The sequence below is a fragment of the Catharus ustulatus genome, chromosome 4 (genome assembly GCF_009819885.2).
Source record: "Catharus ustulatus isolate bCatUst1 chromosome 4, bCatUst1.pri.v2, whole genome shotgun sequence".
NCBI lineage: Eukaryota > Metazoa > Chordata > Aves > Passeriformes > Turdidae > Catharus > Catharus ustulatus.
In genome coordinates this window covers 28,796,216-28,823,282 of record NC_046224.1, presented here as the reverse complement: position 1 = coordinate 28,823,282, position 27,067 = coordinate 28,796,216, and the positions used below count along the sequence as shown (strand labels likewise).

Below are 27,067 nucleotides of genomic sequence, written 5' to 3'. Positions count from 1 at the left end.
ACTGGCTGAGCTAAGGCTGTGCAGGCTCGGCCCGCTAGGGGCCGCTGACGGGGCCAGGTGGCCCAGCACGGTGCTGCAGCTCGGGGCCGGCCGCTGCTGCCACTGGGCTCAGTCACCCCGGGTCGGCGCTGCCCCGCGGTGGCAGGCAGGGATGGAGCTTCCCCTGCTCCTACGGCAGCGGCGGCGGGCGGGGACGGAGCTTTCCCGCGCCCGTGGCGCCGGCGGCGGGCGGGGACAGAGCACCCCGTCGGCTCCCCGAGCCGCGGCAATGGCTGCGCGGGGCTCCCGTCGGCTCCCCGAGCCGCGGCAATGGCAGCGCGCGCTTCCCCCCCGCTCCCTGGGCCACAGCAATGGTGGCGCGGGGCTCCCGTCGGCTCCCCGGGCCACAGCAATGGCAGCGCGGGGCTCCTGTCGGCTCCCCGGGCCGCAGCAATGGCGGCGCGCGCTTCCCCCCCCTCCCCGGGCCGCAGCAATGGTGGCGCGGGCTTCCCCCCCACTCCCTGGGCCACAGCAATGGCTGCGCGGGGCTCCCGTCGGCTCCCCGGGCCACAGCAATGGCAGCGCGGGGCTCCCGTCGGCTCCCCGAGCCGCAGCAATGGCGGCGCCGGGCCCCGCCCCGTCTCTCCCCTGGGCTGTGGCAGAGGAGGAAAGAGAGCTCTCCCGCCTCTCTCCCCGCCCCCCGTGCTACCTACAGGGAGCCAGGCTCCACCCGCAGTGCAACAGAGTAGCGATTTGTAACAATCGCAAAATGCCGACTTTGCAGCTGCTCGGCTCAGCACTCTGGCAGGCACTTCTGATGTTGTATTAGCCACTCCTGATTATTAGCCGCATTTCCGGTTTAGGAGCAAAATCTTAGTCAAATTGGTGCGGCTTGTATTCGTGAAATTACTGTAATTTAGATTTTTTTTATAAGCAGAGGAACTTGTTTATATGACCATCTCAGGAGCAAAATAGACAAGGTGTGCTATTAGTTTCTTCTACATAAGAAGAGATGGTTTGATAAGGAAAATGAAATGGAAAAGGGGAAGTTTGGGACTCAGATGATGTAAGGCAAAAAGGGTTCCAGTGTGCACATGATCTGTGGCTATTTTTAGTAGAAGAAACCAATGACAGAAGATCAGATTTGTCCAGTGCCTGGGTTTCAGATGGAGTTTTACATTGCACTATTTTTTTAAAACTGTTTAGAAGCACTGGTACAAACAATGCATTTTTAACATATGATTCATTTCATCTATATGTAGACATCTGTCTTTCTCTAGCTATGAGACAGGTGACTCAATCCTGCTTGAACTATCTGCTGCTTTAGCTCTGGTATAAGCTGAAGAAGGTAAGCCACTCCTGTCAGTTGGTCTAAAATATTTGAATTTTCATTCTGATGGTCACATTTGGGCTTGACTGGATCCATTCATTTGAGGATTGCCACTGTATTACTGACTTCAGGCATCTATGTTTAAACATTCTGTTGGACAGTGGAAGGTGGTTGTTTCTAAAGTTGTTAGTGTTTTTCTTCCATTTATAATTATACTGATGAATTTTCTTTGGTTTTATCATAGGAAGAGATAGAAGTTGGTTTTCTAGATGGTGTTTCTTTCAGTTCATACTTTTTGAATAAAGAAATGCTGCATGTAACTCTGAACAGAATCGTATTACTAGCTTTTTAAAAATTCTGTTTTTCAACCTCTACCATAGTCGCAACTGATGACTGTATTTGCTGACTGGATTTGGTAAGAGTCCTCCTTCAATACAGTTTAAAAGACTATGGATGTGATACTGAAGCACTTTATCCTAGAGTACCTCATATCAGTAGCTTGTGATCTGAACGGAGCATCACAGAAAGCTTTATAGCAGGAGCACTGACTAGAAGGGATAAGGTCTTTCCAATTGCCTTAGACAAATGGCATTGCTTTGTTTAATGTATCAAGTTTATTCTTGAATGCAACTAGGTTTTTTCCTCCTCTTCCAGAATTAAAAAGAACAAATTCTAAACTTTTGGTGCTGTAAAAATTCTGAGTAGAGATGACCATGTAATTCCATATTTAAAAAAAACCTTTGTGGATCTTTTGGCTGTTAGGAGCTGCTAAGTGGAAAACAATTTCCAACTTCATTTTATTCCTATAAATTTTTAGTGCAATATCAAATTTGTAAAGTTCATTCAAGTTCAATTGATTTTCTGAGTAATATAAATCTATGGAAGACTAATACTCAGAGCAGTCTGTAACAGGGTATTTTCTTTGTGAAATAAACAAAACCCAAACACCCCAGGTGCTTTTTTTACCACATTTTCCTTTTATTATCCTGCTTTTATTTAATCTTTTTGAACTTCACTAGAAATGGATCTACTAACTAGATTCAACATTTTATATATATGTATATACTTATGAGTAGATGTAAACATGAATATATATGACTAATTACTTGTGTTATGTTCTGGTGTAAAATGGCATAAGTTGTGGCAGGGCTTTTCAGTGCTAATCCACACACGCTAAATCAGCATTTTATGTCTTGGCCTGTTGATATAAATTCTTGTGGAAGTATAAATAAACTTTTCCTTTTCCTTGCTCCAGTTAGTACTCTGTATATCTGATAGGAGACTGGAACTTGTTCCTGGAAAAGGAGAAGGAATATGGGAAGAAGAGGAGATTAAATGAACTTTATTTCTACTAGCAAATATCTTTAGTTGGCATTGGGCAATAGAAACAAAAAAATAAACAAGGAAAATATTTTTGTGAAAAGTTTGTTATTTTTTCTCATTGAAAAGATCTATGAATTTCTAATTGAGTTACATGCAGTGCAAAGCATTTAAATTAAGGGCATGTTTATGTTAATTAACTGTGCTGGTGCCCAGTACTAGTTGTATAATTTTTTTTCTTCCAACATACATATGGGTACATATGTTAAATGTGTGGAAATGATAAATTTATTACTTATTTATAAATAAGTTCACCGTATCTATAGACAGAAGTAACTGAACCTGGTGTTCACATGGAATTTCAGTCAATCCTTTCACCTGCTTGTTTGTCTTGAAGTTCTAGTTCAGTTCTCATTTAATACAATACTTTTCTCATTTGAAGATGTGATTTTGAAAAATGTAAGTTTAGGATTGAAGAAAACAGATCAGTCTGGCAAGAATTATTAGGAGACTTGGCTACAGTTTCTATATGCATCTCTGAAACAGAACTCTTCTTCGACAGTGCTTTCCTCTGACCTCTTGACAACTTGCAGTGGATTATTTTTCCCCTCCCTTTGAACTTTTCATTCTTTTGTGGTTAGATTGAATTGTGGGGCTTAGAAAAGTAGTACAATAAATTTTTAATTTTTTTTAAACTCTTTTTTCCAGATCTGGATGGGTCTTGACCTTTCTACAGAGAATTGACATGGTGATTTTTCTTTTGGCCTAGTGCATACACTGTGCTTAAATTTCTTCAAAACATAAGTTTTTCTATTTAATGAAGCCTGAAAATCTAATATGAATTGTGTAATCTTTAGTCTGTAAAAGTTGAAGTTGAGAATTGTGTGGAAATATTCGGTTTTTTCCTGTTAAAAAAAGCCAACAAAAACAGCAACAAAAAATTCCCCCCAAAATTTCATGTTAATGTCGTTTTTCAAGTTATTTACAGGAGTGTTGTTCAGCCAGAATAAGCCAAAACAGTAAGGTCCCTGGCCCAGTTCCCTCCATGTATTTTAAGTGGAAACAATATAAACAAACTATTTCTCCTCTGACTCAATTCCTATTCTTACCTAGTTCTGCCCAATAATTTTATATTTTATGTGAATGTAGACATGCAGGGTTTCGTTTGATGAAGGTTCTCCCAACTGGAATTCTAAAATTTATCTTCAGAATTTAATGTGCACAAAATACATCTGTATTTGCATTTGCAAGATATCCTTTTAGGGCAAGCTAGCAGGAGGATGAACAAAACCGGTAAGGATGGAGGGAGTTGAAAACTGAATCATCATGTCACTCTTGGCTATGTGACCTGGAGTAATGAGACCATTGCTTTGGCGTTTTGACAGAACTGTCATTTGCAGCATCATAAATGTATCTAAAAATTCTACTGTATGCACCAATAACAGCTCAGGATGCTGCATTTCTACTTTGATGTGAACTGCAAACCTCATTTGTGAAGAAAGCACAGCTTTTGGGAAGAGATGCATTATTATATAAGAAGGCTGAGTGGTTCTTGTAATGTTAAATTTTCTTTGCCCAAGCTAAAGCAATGGTAAAACATACTTACCATTTTGCTTAGGTTCTGGAAAAAAATTAAGCTTTTAACTTGAGAAGCTTATTTTCTTTTTCACAAAATCTTAATTAAAGTAGTCAAGCGTATTTGCTGAAGAAAGAGATTAATGGAGTGTGCTTTTACAGCTAATAGTGATGTTCATGTGGTCTAATTACTATCTATTTAAATAAAACTGAAATAAGATTGCTATTTTGAAGCACCTTCACAAAGCACAAAAGAATCAAATCTAGTGGGGTATTAAACAGGAATGCACGTTTGAGTGAAAAAAATTGTTTACATTTAATGGTTTATGAGCAAAAGTGTAAATACAGGCTTAAAGAAAGCACTTCGAACATCTAAGTAGGAGTTAGTTTTGTATTGCAGATCAGTGTATTACTAAATGCTGAATTCATTACCTTTCCTAATAATCCTTTTTTTTTTTAACAAACTATTGTGTTGGACAATACATCTACACTGCTTTTTGATTTAAAAGATGAAAGCTGTTCTCTCTGATGAACAGTGAAGGCTGGCTAGGTTCAGCATTGATAGGTATGCTAAAGTGTTGCCAAGATGAATGTGGAGATGACCCTGTGCCTATTTTCAGAATTGCAGGGGGCCGAATTCTGTCAACAGTGAAGATGCATTTGATAAAAGGCCGAAGCAATGGGGATCCTTTCTGTCAGGCAGTAGAGGAAGTTGTACAAGATTTGGATTTGAAGATTAAAAATATTGTTGATTCACAACAGGAAACCTTGACTGCTAGCACTCCTGGAGTCAGTCCAGCACGGGTAATGGGACTTCTTTTGTTCTTTTTACTATTTAGCTTTATAAGAAAGCAAATATCTTTTGCCTGGTTTTTTTCTTTTTAATTTTTGAAGGATTATCTATAGAGTATAATCCTTTTCCTAACTGTATAAAAGTAGGCATTTCATCAACGCTGTGATTTTAAACTTGTTGAAAGTCTTATCCTTGAGGATTACACTGTGGATATCAAGCAGCTGATTTACATATACTAAATTTCTTACCTTAAAGTTGCAAATAAAATACTCTTCAAGGCTTAATTTCATTGTGCAGTAATTATAAATGTAGATACTTAGAATTGTCAGATTTGCCATTAATTTCAAAGCAGTAAATCTGTAATAAAGTTCCAAACAAAAGAACCTCATGAAAGTAAAATTAAGATTTGAGAACATGTATCAGTAATTTTTATTAAAATATACCAATTTTAATTAATGCAGCATCAAGTATTTCAAAGGGTAAGGCTTTTAAAGTAAGGTTAAATATGTAAGAAATCTGAAACATGGTAAAATGTGGAGTGGGAAGGGAATTAAAGCCCTGATCAATCATGCATAAGATTCTCTTTTGGTGTTTCAAGACACTAATGAAATTATTAATGACTTTGTTTTCATGGAAGGATTGAGGATATTTTTGGTTCTGTAAGCCAGATGTTGAGGGCATAATGCAAGATTGCTATTTGTGTTTCATATACTGTGAATCTACTCAGGTTTAGATGATAATATTTTTGTGATGGAAAAAATCAACCAACTTATTTGATTTTACATTGTTGATGTATACAATATCTAATGTCATTTGTTTTTCTAGCAAATTTAAAAGGAATTATAGATGCCTTGAATGTGTTTAGAATTGTTAGGATGCTTTGTTTTGTGAAATCATTGTTTTTATGCCATGGTAGCAAAAGATTTTAATCAAACCTTCAGTATCATTTTTCTTTATGACAGCTAAAACCAGCCAGACCCTGTTGGCTAGTTAAGCTGGCTTATACGTGTTTCCACTGAGTATGTAGGACATATATTTCATCCTCATTTTCCTGTTTGCTATGAATATTTGTACAGTGTATTTCCCGGTTTCCATTTCATATCCTTCTATTTGTTTCTTTCTCATCTGAGAAAATTATAACTATCATCAGTTCTGTCTTTGTTTAGCTACTTGTATAACAAAAATAATTTACAAATTACATAGATCATTATAAGTCAGGTAAAAGCATTTTATTAAAATGCCATTCTTCAGGGAAATTCACTGTTGCTTTTCCAAAATGATGATTGTTTCCTACTGTTCTCCAGAAGTTCATAGTCTAATGACTCTGTAGAAATGTTTACCAATATCCTTGTTGAGGCAGAAGATAGCAAACATGGTTGTGTCCTGATGATGTGGGGAGGACTTGCAGTGGAAGAGTTAATGAAGGGCTGTATCCTATGGGAGGTATCCCACACAGAAGAGGAAGAGTGTAAGGAAGAAGCAGAAGTGGCAAAGTGTTTGAAACTGGCTGCAATCCTCATTCTCCATTCTCTTGTGACGTTTGAGGGAAGGAGGTGGAAAAGTTAAGTGGAGTCTGGGAAGAAAGAAGGGGTCCCATTTTGAATAAATGGCAATAAATTGCACTAATTTCATAAGGTCTGTTTTGCCTATGACTTGTAAGTGAGCAACCTGTCCTCATCTCACTCCCATGAGCTTTTTTCAAGATTTTTTCACTTCCTGTTCTGTTTAGGAGGAGGGATAGAGCAGCTTGGTGAGCACCTGGCAGCTAAACGGGGTCAACCAACACAGTCCTTTTTGGGACCTGAGGAATTAGAGATAAGGACAGTAGTTGAGAGATAATGGCCAAAATGTGAACTGAACATTGGTAGAGAATGGACTAAGTGTGAGGAAACTTAATTTTTTCTTTTGCAATTGTGGAGGGACAAGGGGCAGAATATGTGTAAATAGTTTACCTTTGTCAGTGTTATGTTTATTTTGGTGTGGGAATTCTTTTTGTTGATGTAAGTGAAGTCTGTGAAGACTGTGAGTATTTTAACAATTATCCTTAAGCATATGATTCAGAGAGCTGAGGGGTGGAAAAGGGAGCTTAAACAAATGTTAAGATAGTGATATCAAATGGCATATTTTAATAGAACTTGGTGTGGAGGAACATTTTACTAAACATATGGAGGGATAGGTTGTCTTTTGTAATGAGAAAAGAAGGCAAAATTGGAAAACCCAATAAGACTTCCACATTAATTCAAGCTCTATTAGAAATTAAAGCATCTGTATTGTTCTATTAAGATCTCAGGACAACAAAGATTCATGCTCTGTTCTGATTCTTAAATAGAACTTGGGTTTTCTTTTGATTTCACTTAATAAGGAAACCTCCTTTGCTATAATTTTTGCAGAAAAAAATTTCTATATTCAGTTTTGTTTTGAGAGGATGTTAGGTGTTTTTTCCTATGCAAGAGATTGAATAATTTCTTTGAGTGCAAATTTAAAATGTGATCTTGAGTATAGAGGTGAAAATTATGACTCCACTAGCTCCTGATAAGGCTGCTTTCTCATAAAATGTACCTGAAAAGTGTAACTTGGTCAGAAAAAAAGTTGCTTTTTTCCTGGCAATGGCAATTTTCTTCCATCATTGCTCAGTTTTTCTGCAAATATCTGGTTTATAAGAGTCTAGAGTACCAGGAAAAGTTATTACTTTATGCAACAGGAAGCATCATTTTGTGTTGAAGCCTGCACGAGTGATTAATAGGAATTATGATTTATTTCTTCCTAAGAAAATTACTACTGTAAATGGAATCTGGCTGGAACTAACCAGAATAGTGTGGAGTAGCTAATGGTCACTAGCCTTGAAAAACTGGGCAACTGTTTTGTTTTAAAAAATAATTTGATTCATGATAAAGCTTATTTATAAACAAGATTTTTAGTTTTGTATTGCTGAGATCTTTTTGTCATCTTACCTAGAATTCTTATTTTGCCTTGGACTTTTGTCCATGGTTAGTACACAGAATGAGTCTCTGGTTTTGTAGTAGTTGAGATTTCTGAAAGTTATTTCTGAAGATTTTTTTCTTTGTTTATCATCAGTCAAGATGATGCCAAATTTGTACTTTTTTCTTTAAGACAAATTCACAATGCCACACATGACATTCAATAAAAATCTGTTATGGTGATGTAATGACTGAAGAGGTTCAGAATAAAATTTGAGGAAATTAAATGGTACTGAAAATAGACCAATTCTGTAAAGCCAAGTAACAACCATTTCTGTAATTGCTATTTCTAGCTATTGATTATAACTTATAGTAGCTGACTGACATGTGTTGCTATGGTTTCTTGAAAGCTACATACATTAATTTATGTAATCAAATAGAGAGAAAAATAGAAGACTGTGTTTAAAAGCAAGACTGTGTTTAAAAGCAGTTAACTGATTAGATAAATGCAGTTCATTGCTTGTCTTGCCCTTAAGAATAAAGTCAGAGTATTCAGTGTTTCTGAGTATTTTAAAAAACTACCACTGTGTATTAAGCCCTAAATTTCTCTGTGGAATTCTTGGTACCTTTAAAGAAAAATATAGCAAACTTTCAGTTTTTTTAAGTCCCACAGTGGCTATGGATTTCTCCATCTGTACTGCTAACTGTTGCATTGAGCACTTCCAGATGCGGATTAGTTTTTTTCTTTGAGGAATTATTTATTCTTGGGGAAAATCATGAGGAATTCACCCAAACAACAGGAAATTGTGCCAAGTACCTCTATATTCAAGTCTTGATGGAAGTCTCACTCGTAACCAACTGCTTTAGCAGATTGTTAGAGTGGTTGGACTTCACCAGAGCATGTTTGTATATCAGAAAATAGAATGTTCATTTCTGCAACACAGTTGCAGGATAGTCTTGTATATTTTTGTGCGACTTGCTCAGCAGTGTATACATGTTGCTCTCGGTGATCTAAACTCTACTAACTACTTGGGATGAGAAAAACTGCTATGGAGAAACTCCCCATAAATAGTGCAAAAGGGAAGGAGGGGGGTTCTCACACCTTGTGCTGATGTGGATTGATTTTGGAGGTGAGGTATTGGTCTGGCTTGTTGAACTTGGCTGTCTCATGATCCTTTTTTATTTCCTTTCAGCCAAAATTGCACTCTATAAATCATGGCACAGCTTATTGTGGCAGAGATACTGTAAAGGTCTTGCTAGTTCTTCTGGATGAAGAAGCTGTCAATCCTCCTACCCAGAACAAAGCAGATCTGTTGTGTGACAATGAAAGCTTAAATTTGTGTGGCATCACCTCTGTTTTGACACTCTTCAGGTAAGTATTAGGAAGTTGCTTTTGTCGTGTTACTTTATTAGGGCTTTTTTTAAGGATATGAGAGTCTAACATGATGTTGCTTACACAAAGCAAATAATCAACCCACAGTCTGCTGTGAGATTAGGTGTAAAGGGAAAGCAAATTTAGAACAGTTTTGAGTTTTCAAGACTTTTCTAAGTCTTCATTTGTATTTTCTGTATTTTCAAAATACTTTTGTAACATGGATTTTTTGAGATTGTGCAGCTCAGGAATGTGCTAACTATGGAAGACACTTGAAAGCCCGTTTCTGTGCCCACCAACAAGGAAACTCACCTATCCATGCACTGAAGAAGCAGTGATTTATTTAGTCACTGGTCCTGAGGAATCATCAGTTGTTGAAAAAACAGGATGCTGAGAATATTGACATTATTGGTTACAAAGAGGATTCATGAACCAGAACAATAGCGTAGACAGTAACATGATGAAGCTATTTTGAAGCTATATATTTTGGCAATAAAAATGAGAACCATTGCAAGGCTGGCTGAAATGTTGCACTACAGACAACTAGAAATAAATGAAATAACCAGCTAAATAAACTGATTTTTTTTTAATGAAAAAATTGTATAAAATGAGCTAAATAAATGAAGACTAAATTATTGTTGAAAAACCTGTGGTTTCATATGCACATTGTTCTGCCATGACCTTAAACGGAGAAGTAATGACATACATATGCATAGGTTAGTTCTTTTTTCAAGACCAAAAAATTACCCTTGATATGCATCATGAATTTCTTTTCATTCTAGGCATCAAATTTTTTCATTGATGTACGTAACTACTTACATAATGAGATGTAAGAGTGGAAATGTTTTGTGTGAATATTTCTGTTGAGAATTCTGCAAATATGTGGAAAAATATATTGAACATCAACCAGATGCTATTCAGGGGGCTGTAAGCAGAATGGTGTCTTAAAAGATGATCACTTGCATTACAAATAATAGTAATACTGTGTCTTTGGAGCTACAATATTGGAAACACACTGCAAAATGAGTACCAGAAGTTTGAACTCTAGGTTGGTTTCTTTATGCTCTTTTCAGTTGTTGCAGTACATGTGGTTCCTTAAGAAGGTAGAAAATAAGGTTAAGCTTGGAGAGCCTTTCTGTTTCTGAGGAACTTGGTGTGGCAACAGTTTTTATTAATGAGTTGTTTTTACATGCTGTAAATATTTATCTCTTCTCAATATAGCTCTCCAGCACGATCCAGTGGGTCTTCTCCAAAACCTCTTAGACAACGTATTCTGAAATCTATGGATGGAAAAGTAATTAAGGTACACTATAGGAATTGCTATGCAGCTACAGAGGCATTGTTATAATAGTGATAAAATAAAAGTGTTGCATTTCAGCCAGGTATTTGAGATTTTTCATCCCATAGCTAAAGAAATGTGATTAACCTGTGGGAATTGACCCAACTTAGAGCAGTATTGTAATATGAACAGAAATATCTAAAACTCCAGAAGAGAGGCTTTAAACCTAAAAGAACTTCCTAATGAAGATTTGTTAGTGAAGGTGTTCTAAATTAACCTCTTTTCATTTATCTATCTGTGTATTTCAGGACCGTATAAATCAAGCTATCTGAAAATAGATAAAACTGAATACAGGCACCTGATTTTAGCTCTGATAAAATACACATTGAAAAAGTGCAATAATGACTTTTATAGCTTTTTTCATCTGATGCTTTTTATTTGTACCAATCTGACATTTCTATAACATTGTTTTGTGAACAATAAAATAAAGATGCTAATGTTTGCTTTTTTTGTCGATGAAATAGAACTTCTTGAGAGCACACTGGTATTGTGAGGACCTCTGTTTAAAAGGACAATGTTTCTGAAAATTGCTGTCTTTCAGTGCATTGCATTTTACATAGTATTTTTCCTTAAAACTGGTGAACTTTAATGTTGGGACTATGGAGGTAGGCAGAGCTTGTCTTCTGCAGTACTTCAACAGAAAGCTAAATGAGAGTGGTGGCATAATATTTTTAACAGACTTAGTCCTGACAATAGGTAAAAGCACAAATCTAATTAGTGTGTAAGGAAGAGGTGTTCTATGCCATCAGAACTGGTTCTAGAGCAGCACAATGGAAAGTATCTTTAGATAATGTTAGATAAACTTGAACATGTAATGCATGTCTATCTAAGAAGTAGAAGGATATCAAAAGAAAAAGCACTGTCATTATTTTCAACATACATTTTAAATATACTCCAACTTCATTCTGAGTCCTTTTTTGTGGATTGGGTCAATGATGAGCATTTTGGATACATGCATTGATTAGGGTGAAATTTAGTTTAAAACTCACAGGCAAATTATGAGAAATTGATAAAGGTTCTTCTTTGTTTTCTGTGTAACCAACATGTTTAAATTGCAGCTTTACGCCTCAAATAGCAAAAATGTGTCATGATGTCTGCATAAAATGTTGAAATACATCATTCTCATCTTAATGAAGTTTTTGTAATTGGATGCACGAACAGATGTGTTCAGTATCAAAGTGCAAAAATTATTATCTAAAAGTAATTACCTGTCACATTTGAGGCAGTTGCTGGTTTGACATGTTTTTGACCAAAAAAACCAAAAAATGAGTCAGCTAAAATGGTTGTTGCTGAACAACTAATGGCTTCTATAATTAAGATGCCGTTCTCTACCATTCATATTTTGATTTCTGCCCTCTCACATAAAATCCTACATCTTTCTTAAAATGTTGATTTTTCATTTTATTTTTGTTTTTTTCCTCTCTACCTTTCTACTACCTTTCTCTTCTTCCATATTATTTTTTTAAAATGAAAACACTTAAGTCCGTATCTTTCTCTTCTCTTTCTGTATCTTCTTTGAGGCTGCATACATTTACAAGCAGAATTTCACCTATCAACAATTCACAGATCTAGAGTGACCTAAGTGTTCCTTTTGTCAAAACTGTTACCTTCTGTTAACTCTATGCTATCCTGTGGATACCCACCTCTTGATCCTGAGGTGGTAGGTCTGTCTTTCTTGGTATATTTATATAACACTGAAGAAGCTATTATGCATGATATATTTTCACTCCATGACACTTCGGGAATATTTTTCCCTGTCTACTCAAGTAATTTTTTAGGTGTTCATTTTACTTTTTGATGTGCTGCTGTGTTTTTCTTGGACTTGATAGCTGCAACTTTCATCTACATTCCTTCACTGAGACTGCTGCTCAAAAAACTTATCAGAGTGATTAGGTACTAGATGCCATCCTACTGTTTGCATCTCAGTCTGTTCCTTTAAGTTGTAGTACATATAAACTGCTTGTTTTAGCCTGTCTGAGTCCATTGATTATTTGATTTGCTGCTTTGCTCTATCCTTGCTTATAATCAGCCTGCAGTATCAGTCTTTGTTGTTTATTTGTTAATTTTCAGATAAATCCTAACTTTTACAGTTTCTTGTGGCTGAAGGGATCTCCTATAAATATCTGCAGAACTCATTATACTCCTTTCTAACCTTTTTCAGTACCTTTAAATCTAGTCTCCCCAAATCTTAGTAGTGCTTTTTGTTGAGATAAATGCCCATTACAGTGACTAATTTCAGTTCCTTTCTCTGTGAATCCACGTATTTCTTGTCTAGGACTGTAATATCTCTTGGTAGAAATAAATTTTGTTCCATCCTTACTGTACAGCACATAGAACAAAGAATTCCTTGTCCATTGCTACAGATCTTGAGTGCTGTAGTAATATTTACCACCTTCTCACACTGAATGTCAGTTTTCATTATTCCATGCAACCATCTTGAAATGTTTACAGGTTGCTTGTAAAAATCAGTGACAAGTTTTGTTATGCATAGTGCACTCATGTTAGCAATTGATTCAGAAGAGATAGCAGGTATGTTTTTTGAATAAGGAAATGGCAATGTGATGTTTCTTCTCAATATCTATGATCCTTCAGATAAGTTTATTTTGCCATATGTGTGATGGTAGTTTTAGTTCCAAAAGATTGCCCTAAGGGGCCTTTTCACCATACTGCCTCTGATAGGGGATTAGTCTATAGTATAAATTAGGGATGTCCCATAAAAGTTACCTTTTCTATGATATTTGGGAAGAGAAGAAAAAAGAACAGTAGTGGTGATTAGTTTGTTGTATGCTGAGTCCCTATATTTAAATGAAGAAATCTAGGAAAATTTAGAAAGAAAAAAGAGAAAGTTCTAAATTAAAAATAAAATTTTTAAAAAGTAACAGATAAAAAAATGTTGTACCTTCTCTTTCCTCAAGAGGAACTGATTTCTCAACTTCTGTGGAATTATGTTGAGGAATGCAGATTGATAATATTTAGACGGAGGGCACGTCATCAATATGTGTTTTAGTATCTAAAAATAAGGACAGTGGATAAAATAAACAGATAACTATGAACTGGAATTGGTGTTAAGAAATAAAATAAATCTTGTGGATATTTCCATTGTGCCAAAACAAATTCCTGGGAAAAGTGAACAACAGAGATGTATTTTTTTGCCTTTCAATCCTCATTAAATACTGGAAGAAACACAGAAAGATCACCTAACTATAATGGCATTTGTCTGAAAGCAAAGCTGTTGCTCTTATTGCTTGGTGAAAAAGAAGTCTGGGGAACAAGCATGTTGCGTTGTTTCATTTCTTCTAGCAGAAGTAGGTAAGAATAAGTATATGAAACTTGGTTTTCCTTTGGGAGACAATTTAGTTTCAAGTTTGTCTATTTGTTTAAGTGAAGTGTTTTCTGGTAAATGGTATCTTGTAGATGGAGTCTTTATTTCAGAAAGTTTTGTGGAGCATGTATTGAACTATGTCTCTTGTCAACTGTCCTTATCGCTCTTTTCTGCTTTATAGAAATATGTAAGAAGCTTAATTGCACAGGAGAGTTATTTTATCTGAAAACGCTTCATCCAGCCTTATGTTTACTTTTTTTGAATCATATTCCTATTTGTGTGAAATGGGTAGACACCCTGGTGTTGACTAGTTATTTTGTTGATTACAGTGGGTTATTAAAGCCCTGCTTGGTTGTGTGAGAGGGGAGTGAACAGGCTGTTACAAGAACAATAATGCGTTGTTTGGGCTGAGGAGCAAGGTAGGACAACAAAAATGTTGCATAATAGGATTTTCATCTTTGTTCTGCACTGCAAAATATTTATAAGACTTGCAAGTTGTAGGTGAAATACTGTTTCTGAGCTAATGGGATTGAGTGAAATGGAGAACTTTAGGAGTTAAGAAAGGAAGAACCAAAATTATTAGGCTGTAAGCATGAAATATACGAGATAATATGAGTAACAGATCTTTTGTTGTAAAGTTAAGATTGTTTTGGCCTTTTGATATATTGTTTTAAAATCCTGCTGCATTGTTAGCAGACTTACCCTGAAACAGCTGCAAGGACTTTCAGTAGTTTGGTGTGTTTTTTTCTTAATGTAACCGGAGACAACCTTTCCTATATGAGGCACTATTTCCCTCCAGTTGGGAACATAGCTGCAGTTCTAGTTTTAAGAAGAATTTGTGGCTTGAGGACTCTAACAAATTTTGGCATGCTTGAAGTTCATTGTAATTTTACTGTGTACAGAAATCCTTCCAAGAAAAAAGCTCCACAAAACCTTTCTCATGTGAGTTTTTCATGTCTCTATAAAATGGCTTAGTATCTAGCTTCATGCACTGCTGTTATTTTTCACTGCTTTGTTCTCTAAATGCTGTTACTTGAGAGAATTGTTTTGCCTATTTGTGATTCCAGTACAAATAAACTGTGACTTGGAAAACTATCAACAGGAAGTTATCAGGAGATTTCTTGTATGCCCACTATAATTGTGAACAGAAGGGTCCTAGTAATAGAGAAAACAATCTTCTTCAGGTAGTAGTCTCATCTATTGTTGCAAGAAATATGTATTTCCTAATTGGAATATAATTACAGAGAATATCAAAATAGTTTAGTAGAGGAGGGAAGTGAAGAGATTGAAAAGGTTATATGTTCAGCACAAAGTCTGAGGAAAGACTTGGTGTCAGTTGATAAACCACATTGTTGTAGAAAATACCATTTTTATTTCTACAAGACCCCTAAACTACTTTGTTTAGTATCCATAGCTGTGAGTTTTGTTTGAAAGCCAATAATGAGGTGATTTGAGGTTTATGTTCTTGAAACAGTAGCAGGTTATTTTGGGATAGCAAAGTGCTGGTACAATATCATGCTAAATAAAAAAAAATTAAATATTGATAGGTTCAGTACAATAAAATCTTGCTACTACCTGAGCTATCCAGGATATTTTTTTAATAACATGCCTTGGTTTAACGAAGATACAATTTATTGTTTTGTTACTCTTCCCTTTGCACTCCTTTCCCTTTTTCAACTTCCTCTTTCAACTTACCTTGAATATTTTTTTTTTCTCAAAGGACAAGGGTAAGGATGGAGAAAATAAATTTTCTTTTTCTCTTCCAAATTGTACTCTAGTTGTTTGGCTAGAAAATAAAAACATGTGTTTGTTGTTACTGATGTAGGTTTTCAAATTCTATTATGCCATTCCAGTGTATAAAAACCAAATCTCAACATTCTTAGTGACTAAATATTGGCAGTACTATCTGTATGCAGATGCTGGAAGGAGATCTGGAACAGATTATAATCTAACTTTTAGAAATAGAGCATGCACCATTAATATTTCACATAAAAGTGAATGTTTTATATCGACATTTTGAACAACTGAAACATTTCTCTAGATACAGACGTCAAGGTGGGAGAATGTACTGCTTTATCTGGTTATTAGGACATCTAGTTGACCTACTTGTACTGAAGCAGTTGTAAATTCTATCCTACTTTCTCCCAGCTGAAGAGTAGTAACAGTGAGCCTTTTTTTTTTACTGAAATGCAGCAGAATTTCTTTCTTTGTATGGGGATAGTAGCAATATCCGACTTGCTTGTGAAGAGAAGGAATAGTAAGGCTGAGTTCATTGGATGCCATTTGTGTGCAGCTACTAATTTAGCAAACTGATCTCCCAACATTTTTTCTCTCCCTGAACTGTGGGTCATTGGAGTGGTGCTCTTAAAGCAGTGAGTTTAAAGCAATTTATTGTAAAAGCACTCCAAAGGGCTTTGTTTCTAAGAGCTTTTTCAAGCTGTTGACAAGCTTCATTGTGTACTTCAAGTAAATTTTAGGTTGATCTTTCTTCTTAAAAACATGATACTTTCTAATTCAGTGCTAGACTTACATTCCTTTGTGCTGCTTTCAGGCTGTTAAAATTTGTTTACTGCTACTTCACCCAATGTAATACAGTTCTGTACCGAACTGTAATGCAGTTCTTTATACTAGTGACTATACATTCTTAGCCTAGTTGGAAAGGTTGACTGCTTCAATAAGTTGTCTTCTAGATTGGTTCTAGCATCCACAATTGGATTTGGTAGAACTTTGTATACTGTTTGCAAATGCTTGAGTGGTAAGTGATGCAATAGGCATATTTCAAGCTTCAGTGGAGTTGAAACACAGAGCAGTTTGTTGTGAGTTTTTCAGTATTTGAGCTTGACTTCTTTGACTCCACATATTCTTTCCCTACGAACTGAATTAATGAAATCTCAGGAGTGATAAAAAAAACACTGTTGTTTATAAAAAAAGCTTCATTTACTGTTGGTTATAGAATGGTAATTATTAGACTTTCTTGCTCTAATTTTATGTTCTTCATGCTGTAGTTTAGATTCATCAACTTTGCAAAATTGTAGCTTATTTGCCTCTTGCAATATGAATGCAATAGACAGCTGTTCAAGTTAATTGCATACTTTTTGATGCATGTCACTTATTGAACAATTATTAGGAATTGAGGAATTTGTAAAGGATTAAGATGAATTTTTTCAGAAACATTTCAAATATTGGAAAATATTTTTCATTAACATTACATTAACCTGAAGCTTAAATGAAATACAAACTCCTTATCTTCTTAATATTGTAACGGTACAATATGTTCACTAAATTTAAACTAGGCAGATGCTCTATATCTATTTTGAGAAGGGTATAATGACATAGAGCCAACAGTTTCCTCACAAGGGGAACAGAAGGTGCAGACTCTGATCTCTTCTTTCAAGTGACCAGCAGTAGGACACAAGGGGGCTGGGTTGGGTATTAGGAAAAAAACAACCTTAATGTTGATTGAGCACTGGAATGGATTTCCCCAGGGCAGTGGTCACACCACCAAACCTGACAGAAGTCAAGAACTGTTTGGACAATGCTCTCTGGCACATGGTGTGATTCTTAGAATGTCCTATCAGGGCCAGGATTTGGACTCAATGGTCCTTTCCTACGCACCATATTCTGTAATTCTACTTAGTCAGTGAGCTGAGGCATAATCCTGAAGCACACAAACATTATAAATGTCTATATACATAGTCTTATTTCATGGTAAATATTTTAAAGTACAAAGTAGATTAACATTAAAGAGATTTGAGTTGTTGAGAGTCAGGCTTGCTAGTTTGCCCTGTTAATTCTCCTTTTCTTTCCCAGTCTGTTATCTGGCACCAAGTAAATTGCAGTTTGAGAGTGAAACACAACAGCTTGGTCTTTTTGACTCTTGAAGGGAATACTGAGGATTAAAAGTAAAACCATGTATGTCCGGGAGTATTAAACCAGAAGGAATGACTGTTTCTGTATGTGAAGTATTTTTTTCCAAATACTCATGTATTCACTTGGCCAACAGCAGAACCATGAAGAGATATCTGGGTTGCATCTCAGTGATAAGCTTAAGTCTGTTACCCTATATGTATGAAAGCAGGATCTGATCAAAGTGGCATCAATTGTGGCTGAATTTTGTGGATGAAGTCCTCTGTGAAAGGAGGTTTCTGGGGAAATTATTCTCTGAGAATAAATCTGAGAATTTGAGTTAGAAGAAAATGATATCTCTAAGGATCAAATCTGAACTGTAAGGTTTAATCTTGCTTGTGCTAAGAAGAAAAGTAGACTTGATAATGCGATCCTTTTCATCAGAAAAGTGACTGTAAACCTCTTATTCAACAAATCACTCCTGCTATATATTTAGGTACTAATATTTTGTAACAGTGTTTATTATTTGTTATTTTCTCTGATGTTTTTACTGTAACGCCTGTTCAGCTCAAATTGATTTAAATTTGTCAGTGCTGTTGTGGTATAATTATTACCTAAAATCTGGATGTATTGTAGGTATCTGTTCTGTGCTAAGTCTTTGAATATAATTTGTATAATCCAGTGCACTTTCAAATGGAAGTGAGGGCAGAATTTGTCTTGCAGAGCCTATGGCATTTATAAAAAAGTACAAACTTGACCTGAAATTCTCAGCTAATGTGAAATTATAACTTAAGAATAAACTGAGGAAATTTTACCTGTGACTCAAACTAAATGGGTGTGTTTTGGCAAATGTGGAGTTAGACCCTTAGCATTCAATGATAAAATGGCTTTGTTTTGTGAATAAATGGGAAATCTGAAATAGTGCTTGATATTTCTCACTTAGATATATCAGTATAAATGATGAGCTGCAGAAGTTTGAAACTGACTGTAGTAGCTATGGCACCTACTCAAAACGGTGGAGTCTATCAGAAGACTGGGCTATCTTAAGACAGAAAACCTTAATTTGAAGCTCTGAGAGTTAATGTGTACCTTTCTGAAAGAGCTGAGAAAGAGATTTTTGAATTATTTTAGTACCTCTAATAGAATAAATTATTATTCTTGAAAGCCCTTATGCTTTCTAAATTAATATCTAATTTTCTTTTTTAATGTGACCATATCTATTTTTCTGAAATTTTATGTTAAAAGAATGGGAAAGCTTATTATTATACAAGTCTTGCAGGTGTTGTCTTTCAGTTTTGTAAATAATAAAAGCTAATAGCAGATTGGTATTTGCAGATGAAACAATCTTCAATTAAATCCCAGTTTGCCTGTACGTATAAAAATGATTTAAGTGAAATGAGTGGTCAACATTCCCATGGAATTCCAACCTGCAAACGTCCTGTTTTACCAAAGCAGCATTTAAAAACTGGAAAGTGCGCAGGTAAGCTGTGACAGGATTGAGTAAGTAAATGTGATGGGTAATACTTTAAATGCTATCCAAAAAGCCTTTGTACTAACAGTTTTAGTAGAACTCAAATGTTTTCAAGAAAAAGAACAAAAATGTTCATTGTTCTCAATGTCTCATATGTCAGTTAAATCTTTTTGCAATAAAAGTGTAATACCAATGCTTTGAAAATATAAATGCTTGAAAAATGTGTTGGTGCTACCTTGAGGTAAAAAAAGTGATCTATGTTGCATATATGACATATTTGTTCTTATACTACAAAAGTAAAGCAAGTGAAATTTATATTTTTGCCATTGAAGGGGGGAAAATTTGTTTTACTGCAGTTCAAACTATATAATATATAAAATTTCTGTGCTCTTTAACCCTCTCTTTCAATATCTTAAAGTTATAAATCCACTTCCTAAGTTAGTTATTGCATGTTTTTGAGCAATGTAATTTTAAACTGGCAATGCACTTACGAACGCATAGCAAATGTAATAGCAATGACTAGCATAGCTTTGTTTTATAGGTAATACATTAGTTTTGATTTTAAAATGAAATGGCAGTCCTTATAGAAAAAGGATGTATATTCCCAGGTAACTTTTTATTTCCTCACATATGTTTTTGATATTCTTACATGACAGAAGGTACAAATTCATGTCTTGATGTACCAGGGCTTGGAACTATTTCTGAAAGTGTTCACCAGACTAGAAGTTATGCAGAAATGGAAAAGCTGAGTTGTCAGCCAAAGAAGAACAACTCCGAGAATGAACAGATGGATTTGAAGAACGACAAAATAATCTGTGACAAGGAAAGTGAACCATCTTTGCAAAAAAATACTAAAAGACTTAAGACTTCAAACAGCTCTGAGAAGGAATCGGACAGCAAAATTGGTGGAAAAAGAAAACAGACCAAAACTGCACATAAGAATAAGTTGATTGCTGGTCAGGCAAAATTAACTCGATATTTTCAAGTCTAAGTTTTTGTTTTCCCATACATGGTATGTTGACAGTTGTAAAATTTTGCAAGAAAATGGGTGAAATTAATTAATTACTTCCTTTCATATGTAAATAAATACTGTATTAGACATTGACTTACAACTCTGATTATGCTGAAATGTTTTATTTTTTAAGAACAATACGTTGTTAATTACACTGTTATTTTCAGTAATGAATTATGTATCTACAATGCAATGGAAAATTATTTTTGGAAGTGTATGTACAACTACACTAATTCAGTAACTTAAAATTGCGTTAAATTCAGCATAAAATGTTCAATCTTCAAAGAACGTGGTGGAGATGAGTAGTTTTCACAGTTGCCAACAAGGTCGATAGACTCTTCCCAGCATACACCTGAGGACTGAAAGAGGAAGAAGAAGAAAAAAAAAAAAAAAAAAAGAGCCTGAAACTTTAAATCATCAAAGAACCAGAGTTCTTCTGACTTCTGGAAATACTAATTTAACAAATACTCCCTCCCCCATGCATCAAATCATAACAGTCATGTAGTCTCTAAATGAGCCTTTACCAGATTGCTATATTGACGCTGCAGTGTACTTTATCAGAATGAAATAATTTTTCATGTAAAAATAAAATATATTTACTGTCAAAATCCCTTCTTCCTATAGGGAATTTAGCTGAATTTTCTTCATCTGTGGTCTCTCTTTCCTGTATTGACTCAGTATTTTGAATTTCAGTGTCAGCTGGAAAAACCATGGCACCCTTCAGTGCAGGATTAGATAGTTGCTTTCTATCTAAGTTGATTGGCATAACATGATTGAAGAAGTCACGTCTGGAATCTCTGTCCTGTTTTGAGAGAAGACAAGAGGCTTATCTTTATTTAAAGTCAGTTGTGTTCACATTTTGTACTTCTACAGTGCAGTTTTGAAATCATACCTTAAAAGTAATGACCTGCATTGCGTCTTTGGCCAAAATGGTTTGATTGCCATAATTAAATGATGAGTCTTGTGTTTGGCAAAGTTAAAAACCTGTTGCTGCATGTAGGTACATGCATCAAATATAAATACAGGTTTCCCCCCCTCTTCCCCCATCCTCCAAGTTTTGGCTACTATCTGTGAAAATCAGATTTAATTCAACTCTCCAAGTTACACATTTAGAATCTTGGCATTAGATAGGAGTTGAATTTTTCTTTTCTTGACTATGTTATGTTAAACTGGTATTTTTGTATATGTACCTGTTTATTGCTTTCAATTCATGTATTTGTTTTCTAAAGGGAAATCAATGAATTTCGGTTTTGCAATTATGTGAAAATTTAAAACTGAACTCACCGAAAACTTCATGTTTCCAGCATTCTTATCATTGAAAAAATTGCTGTCTTCAGTCTTGTAGTGCTTCAGCAAAGGTACAGCTCCCCTGTTCATAGTTTTATCTCCATTTTGTAGATTTTTTCCTAGATTTAATGTAGCTAGCAACATATCTTCATCTTCTACCTCTTGCAGAGATTTTGAGAGTAGAAAACCTTGTGAAAAAAGAGAGAGAAGAGAGAGAATTAGGATATATGGTGATATGCACATTTTTTAGAGGTTCAGCGCTTCTCAAATTCTAAGAAAGCTTTTCCAGTGGTAAATTGTTTTCCATTTCTGGAATGGCACACTTTATATATTTTACAGGTTGAATGGAAGCTACTTCAATGGCTGATGAGTTCATTCTTTTAAAATGACTCATATTAAGGAGTGACCTTTTCTATAATCCTTCTAATCCCACCTGTTTAGAATTAAAACATTTCTTTGTCATGCCTAATTTGTTTCTTTGTGTGTTTTTAGAACAGATTAGTTCTGTTTGGTGAATCAGTAAAACAAAATTCACAGAAAAAGTGATGTCCATTTGTGTTGTTCATAAAGCCTTACCTCTGGTTAAAGTAATTTAAGAAGAGGAGCTAATCTACATAAGTAAGCAGGGCTGTTAAAGTGTGATGCATCATAGCTTTTGATCAAAACTGAATTTACTAAAGAGCTGAAATTCTTGAAATTTGATGATAACTTACTTAATGGTAAGCAACAGTGTTACCATGTTGAAGCTGGAATAATTTTGTATTTTGATGTCTATTATGTCAGGTTGCATTATACAGAGTTAATGGCTAGAAATAGTTATTAGCACCTAATTAACTGTTTTTATTTTCTTACTGAAAGCAGACCTTTCTCTGCTACAAATATAATATAGTCAAATATGCTTGCTAAGAATGTAGAAAGAGAAGTAAACTGCAATTTTTAATTTAAAATGTCTTTGAAATGTATCAACTACCCTGTGGAAGAAAACATAGATGTTTCTGTATACTGTTGTTTCGTTTTTGTGTGGGACTGGGGTTTTGGGGTTTTTTTTGTTTGTTTGTTGTTTGTTTTTTTGTTGGCTGTATTTGTTTGGCTTGAGGTTTTCTGCTATATCTGGAAAGCAGACAGGGCCAGCTGAAATTTAACTAATCTCTTAATGTTAGTGATAGAAACCACACATTCAGTGGCTGTGTGCCTCTTAGCTAGTACTTCATGTTTCGTCCTTTAGCTTAGTTCAGGGAACCAAACATGCTGCTATTCAAGGCAAAGCACTAGGAAATTTGCCACTGTTACCTGCTAAACATCCTGGAAAAGCACCTGCCTTGCCAAAGTGACTTCTTGGTATGATATTTCATAGGAAGATATGTCATGCCAGACTAAGCAGATTTTGACTAAGAAATATTTTTGCTGTACCCTCTCATCTCCTGATGAGGAAAGTGCATTTAATCCTTTCTGCGCAAAGCATCTCTCACAAACAAAAATGTTGCTTCTCATTGTTTTCATTTCCTTGCTGTAGAGCCTGTACTTGCATTTGGGCAATTAAGTGTTTTATTTCCTTTGACTTTAATTGCCTGACTACAGAGGAGACAAGTTTGAGAGTTTGTTGTGTATGATTTAATACTTGTTATCCAATCTGTTTGCTAATTTATATTTTTTTCCCTCACATTAAGTATTTGTATAGTTTTCTTCAATTAATAAAGCAAAAGCAGTGTATGCTCTGTTGCAGGTACTTTTCATTTAGCTCAGCTTTGGCAGAGCAGGAGTGCTTGGAGCTGTGTTGGCAGCAAGCTGTTCTTGTTTATATGTTGTTATATTAATTAAGAGTTGGAGAACAAGCCATCAACCCTGTAACTGGGTAGATGACAGTAGCGTCTGCTCCTCTGATGCTCTGGTACCCACAGGTGTGCAGCATCTCACACAAGGCTGACTTTCAAATTTCTGTCATTAATACAAAGCACAGCTACAATGAGTACAACTGTGCTGGATCATTCAGAAAGTCCATCTACAGCATCTCTCTAGTTGTAAGAAACAAACTGCTTTCTGTGAAAGAGTATGAAGGTATTTGTTCCAGGATCTTCTACTGCTTAACAAGTAGTTGTTAAATTTTTAATGTTTGTAGAAGATCCAAGGTGATTCTGGTTATAATGAGAAGAAACTTCTAATTAGGCAGCCTAGAAATCCAGAGCATAAGTCTGTAAATTCAGTTACTTATCAACTGCTCTGAACAGGCAGAAAACACACACCTGCAGATTCACAATATGTATCTTGTGCACAGGTCTTCATAATGCCTTTGGGAATTCTAGCACTCTAATAACTGCACTTTTATTTCTTCGTCCTGCAACTTTCAATTTTAGTGAACATGTAAAATGTTTTAATAAATCAACTTCTATCTTTTTACTATTATTTGGGGTTTTAAAAAGAATTCTTAAATTGTATATGTTAATCCAATAGTGCTTTTAGAACAATAATAACTATTTTGGAAATTCTTCTTGATTCTACTTTGCATCTAGTTACAACAAAATATGAACTCTTAACATCTGAAATCTTGTGGTTTATGTAACTAAATCAAGTTTAGGTGATAACATGCCTGGAATTTCTCTTACATTCATTTTTAATTTTTCTAGGAATGGGTTACAGAACAATTATAATAGTTTCATTTGGTCTTATAGCTACTGTAACTGCTATGTACAAGTGCTCAAATCTAATTCCCAGTATTGACTGAAGAATAAATAAAGCAGGTGTGTATTGTGTAAAGTCAATTATTTCTATTATCAGAATTGAAAAATTTCATGATGCAAGATAAACTGTTTAGGCAACCTTAATAAATAATTTTAGTGAATCTTAAAATTGCACAAAAATAGTTGTTCAATGTTAATTTGCCCGGTGGCTTACTACTTCTGGTTTTAAAAGGTGATTTGGCTTGTTTGTTTTATTTTGGATCATGTACATTTTATATAAATAGCTGTATTTCAGTCTGAATTGTAGAGCTACTAATCCCTTCTTGTGTATTGGTCTAAGCACCTCAGTGTTTTAGTTCCAAACCCCTCCCACTAAACTCAACAAGCAGGTGTTAAAGTGGAGATCCTCTGTGCTAATAATGGAAAGCGATCAGCAGTTCACAGGGCAGATAAGAGACTCTTGCCTAACATGTTTTGTTGTTCCTCCTGCAAGTGGTAGTCACCTGGAATCAGTAAATTGATTTAGCATGAAATAGGTACAATGCTGCATAAAACAGGACAGCTCTGGACTTGTGCAGGAGCACAGCTCTAAATATTTGGAGAACCTGAAAGTCATTTTCTGTAAATGCGTCAGGAGAATGTACAAGAAAAGGGTGAAGGTGAAACCCCACAAACTAGATGACTTTTTCCAAATTTCTGCCCAGATCAAGGATAGTCATCTCAGTCCTCTGTTGAATTATAGTCTGTGTATTTATATAATTGTTACATTTGTTTGTGTTAAAAATTAGTTTCACTACTGGGAAGACTGTAAAATATTTTCTGCTCTTTATTTTGAAAGGCATTTCAGAACTTCATTTGGAAGAAGTGCATAAAAATGCAAATATTTCTTGAGGAATTGTGTAGCAGCAGAAGAGAACAATTTATCCATAGTTTCTTCTAGCAAAGTCAGTAATAAGGGTATTGGTCACTATGTCTGTCCCTTTTTTTGGAATTATTTGTTATATAAAATGATCTGTTCTTGTAGGAATAATTTTTCAATACACTATGTTTAGCATTAACTGAGTCACTGTTTAAAAACTAATTAACCCATCTTAAAATGTATCTTACCCCAACAATTAAGTTTCTTCTTCTTTGCAAAGCAGTCTATGTTTAAGTCTATTAAGGATGCCAAATTAATCAGTGAAGTGGAAAGAGGAAAAGAGGGACATTCCTCAAGCCATAGTAGCTTCTTAATTTAGGAAAAGACAGTGGTGATAGTGAAATATTCTGTTTTCATGTAAAAATCTGCATTTCTGAGAGAAGTCCACAAAATTGTTGTGGACAAGGCACAGTGCAGTATTTTGTAACCAACCAAGAGCAGGAACTTCCTTATGAAACAATAAAGAAGATGAGAAAGAACTGGGCCCCTTTGCTTTGCAGGCAGATGAGAGGATTTCAGCCAAGGAAAAATACAGCAAAAAGCAGGAGGTGCAACTGCAATTTTGAGCTTCATTTGAGCACAGAATGTGTGTGAGAGGCTTTGAAGTTGGCTATCCCACTGCCAGCCTGCTAAAATTCCTGTGATTTCTACTCTTCACCATTACTGTTCATGTGGTTTTGATAGCACTGAGGTAAGTAATTTGTTTTGCATAACTAACATGAAGGCAGGAGAACTTTTTTAGGAATAGAGATTCTTGACAGTTCTTTACCAATAGTGCTGGAACTATTGGTGGGTTCATCCCTCTAAGGGGCAGTGAGTGCTCTTGATGGTACGCAGTGATTGTGAGACTGACTACAGCTGGTGTTTGAGAGGAGCAGCAGTTCTCTTTGCTGTGAAAGGTGTCTGGGTAAGGTAAAGGAATGTTATTATCAATATTGTCCATATTATTCATCAATGCTATTCATGATGTTGTTGTGTCCCACACACCTATCCAGGTTCTCTTACTGAGCTGGACCCTCTGAGTCAATTTGCGTGATAAGATGCTGCTCTCATGGAGATATAAGAATGAATCCAACTCCACACATTTTATTTTTAGCAGAGTAAGTGTTCAGTAAATGCACTTCATCAAAATCCAAATAATTTACTGTTTGTCATCTGGATTTTTTACCAATAATGTCAGTTTTTATTTAGGATTTATTTTTGTTTGGTTGCTTTGGTTTTCTGGTTTTCGGGTTTTTTTTTTACTTTTATTTTTACATTTCAGTCTCTTCTAAACACAGTTCCATTTTCATCTGAGGTGTTTCTACTAATGCTTTTTTCTTGTGACACAGTATAAGCCTCAGTTGTTTGGAATCTTGGTAGTTATGGAACAATAATTTGGCATTAGGAGTCCATGAAATATTTTTACACTGTTTTGGATGTCAGGTACATTTTTGAGATACGCTAGTTTGTAAATTATTCTTTAAATAGATACAGAGGGCAGAGATGTTTACACACAGAAATGCTCTAGTATAGTTTTCACATGGTAAGCTGAGCCACATGCCTAAGGTGTGGGTCTGGGTTTCTCCTTGTGCATTCTGCAAAAAGAGTCAGTTTCTTTTAATTCTGTTTCTGTGAATTAAAATTTAAAACCTACAACTGATCCACCAGGTATTCTCTCTTGTTTGCCATACCAGTCTGTGATTTTGGCTGTTCTGCTGTTTACTCTAGCAACAAAGGGTTGGAACCAGATAATCTTTGAGGTCCTTTCCAAACAAAACCATTCTGTGATGCTACTCCTACCATTCATAAGGTATTACCACAGTGATGTACAGAATGTTACAATATGTGTGTTCTCTTAATTATTGTATTGCCTGTGGTTTTTATCCAAGGACTAGGAGTGAATGTTATTTATGATTTAGTGAGTCTT

At 35.5% G+C, this 27,067-nt stretch overlaps 2 protein-coding genes across 7 annotated transcripts in view; one reads left to right on the top strand and one right to left on the bottom strand.

The window, feature by feature from the left end:
• The window catches only part of LOC116995786 (PARP1 binding protein), a 38,997-nt gene extending 18,737 nt beyond the window's left edge, over window positions 1–20,260 (top strand). For 5 of the 6 annotated variants that reach the window (XM_033058749.2, XM_033058748.2, XM_033058751.2 and 2 more), the window contains 5 exons: window positions 4,825–5,008; window positions 9,109–9,287; window positions 10,509–10,590; window positions 19,130–19,274; window positions 19,922–20,260. In XM_033058749.2, the coding sequence (XP_032914640.1) occupies window positions 4,825–5,008; window positions 9,109–9,287; window positions 10,509–10,590; window positions 19,130–19,274; window positions 19,922–20,256 (925 nt within the window). In that variant the 3' untranslated portion in view covers window positions 20,257–20,260. The remainder of the gene's footprint in view (window positions 1–4,824; window positions 5,009–9,108; window positions 9,288–10,508; window positions 10,591–19,129; window positions 19,275–19,921) is intronic. The other variant, XM_033058750.2, reaches the window with a different exon arrangement.
• Window positions 20,261–20,544: 284 nt separating this feature from the next.
• On the bottom strand, window positions 20,545–24,281 carry PMCH (pro-melanin concentrating hormone). The gene is made up of 3 exons (XM_033058759.2): window positions 21,562–24,281; window positions 20,878–21,079; window positions 20,545–20,636 (listed from the first exon to the last, which is right to left on the bottom strand). The coding sequence occupies exons 1-3, from the start codon at window positions 21,805–21,807 to the stop codon at window positions 20,587–20,589; spliced, it is 498 nt and encodes a 165-aa protein (XP_032914650.1). The 5' UTR covers window positions 21,808–24,281; the 3' UTR covers window positions 20,545–20,586.
• Window positions 24,282–27,067: the final 2,786 nt, after the last annotated feature.

What these genes read in the sequence shown, in the direction of transcription:
- PMCH (XM_033058759.2), bottom strand. Translation starts at nt 21,807, where the DNA reads ATGTGCATATCACCATATATCCTAATTCTCTCTCTTCTCTCTCTTTTT. An exon ending in CTGGAAACATGAAGTTTTCG is followed by an intron (nt 21,080 to 21,561) that starts GTGAGTTCAGTT and finishes CTCTCAAAACAG; the next exon opens with GACAGAGATTCCAGACGTGA. An exon ending in AGGAAGAAGGGATTTTGACA is followed by an intron (nt 20,637 to 20,877) that starts GTAAATATATTT and finishes TTCCTCTTTCAG; the next exon opens with TCCTCAGGTGTATGCTGGGA.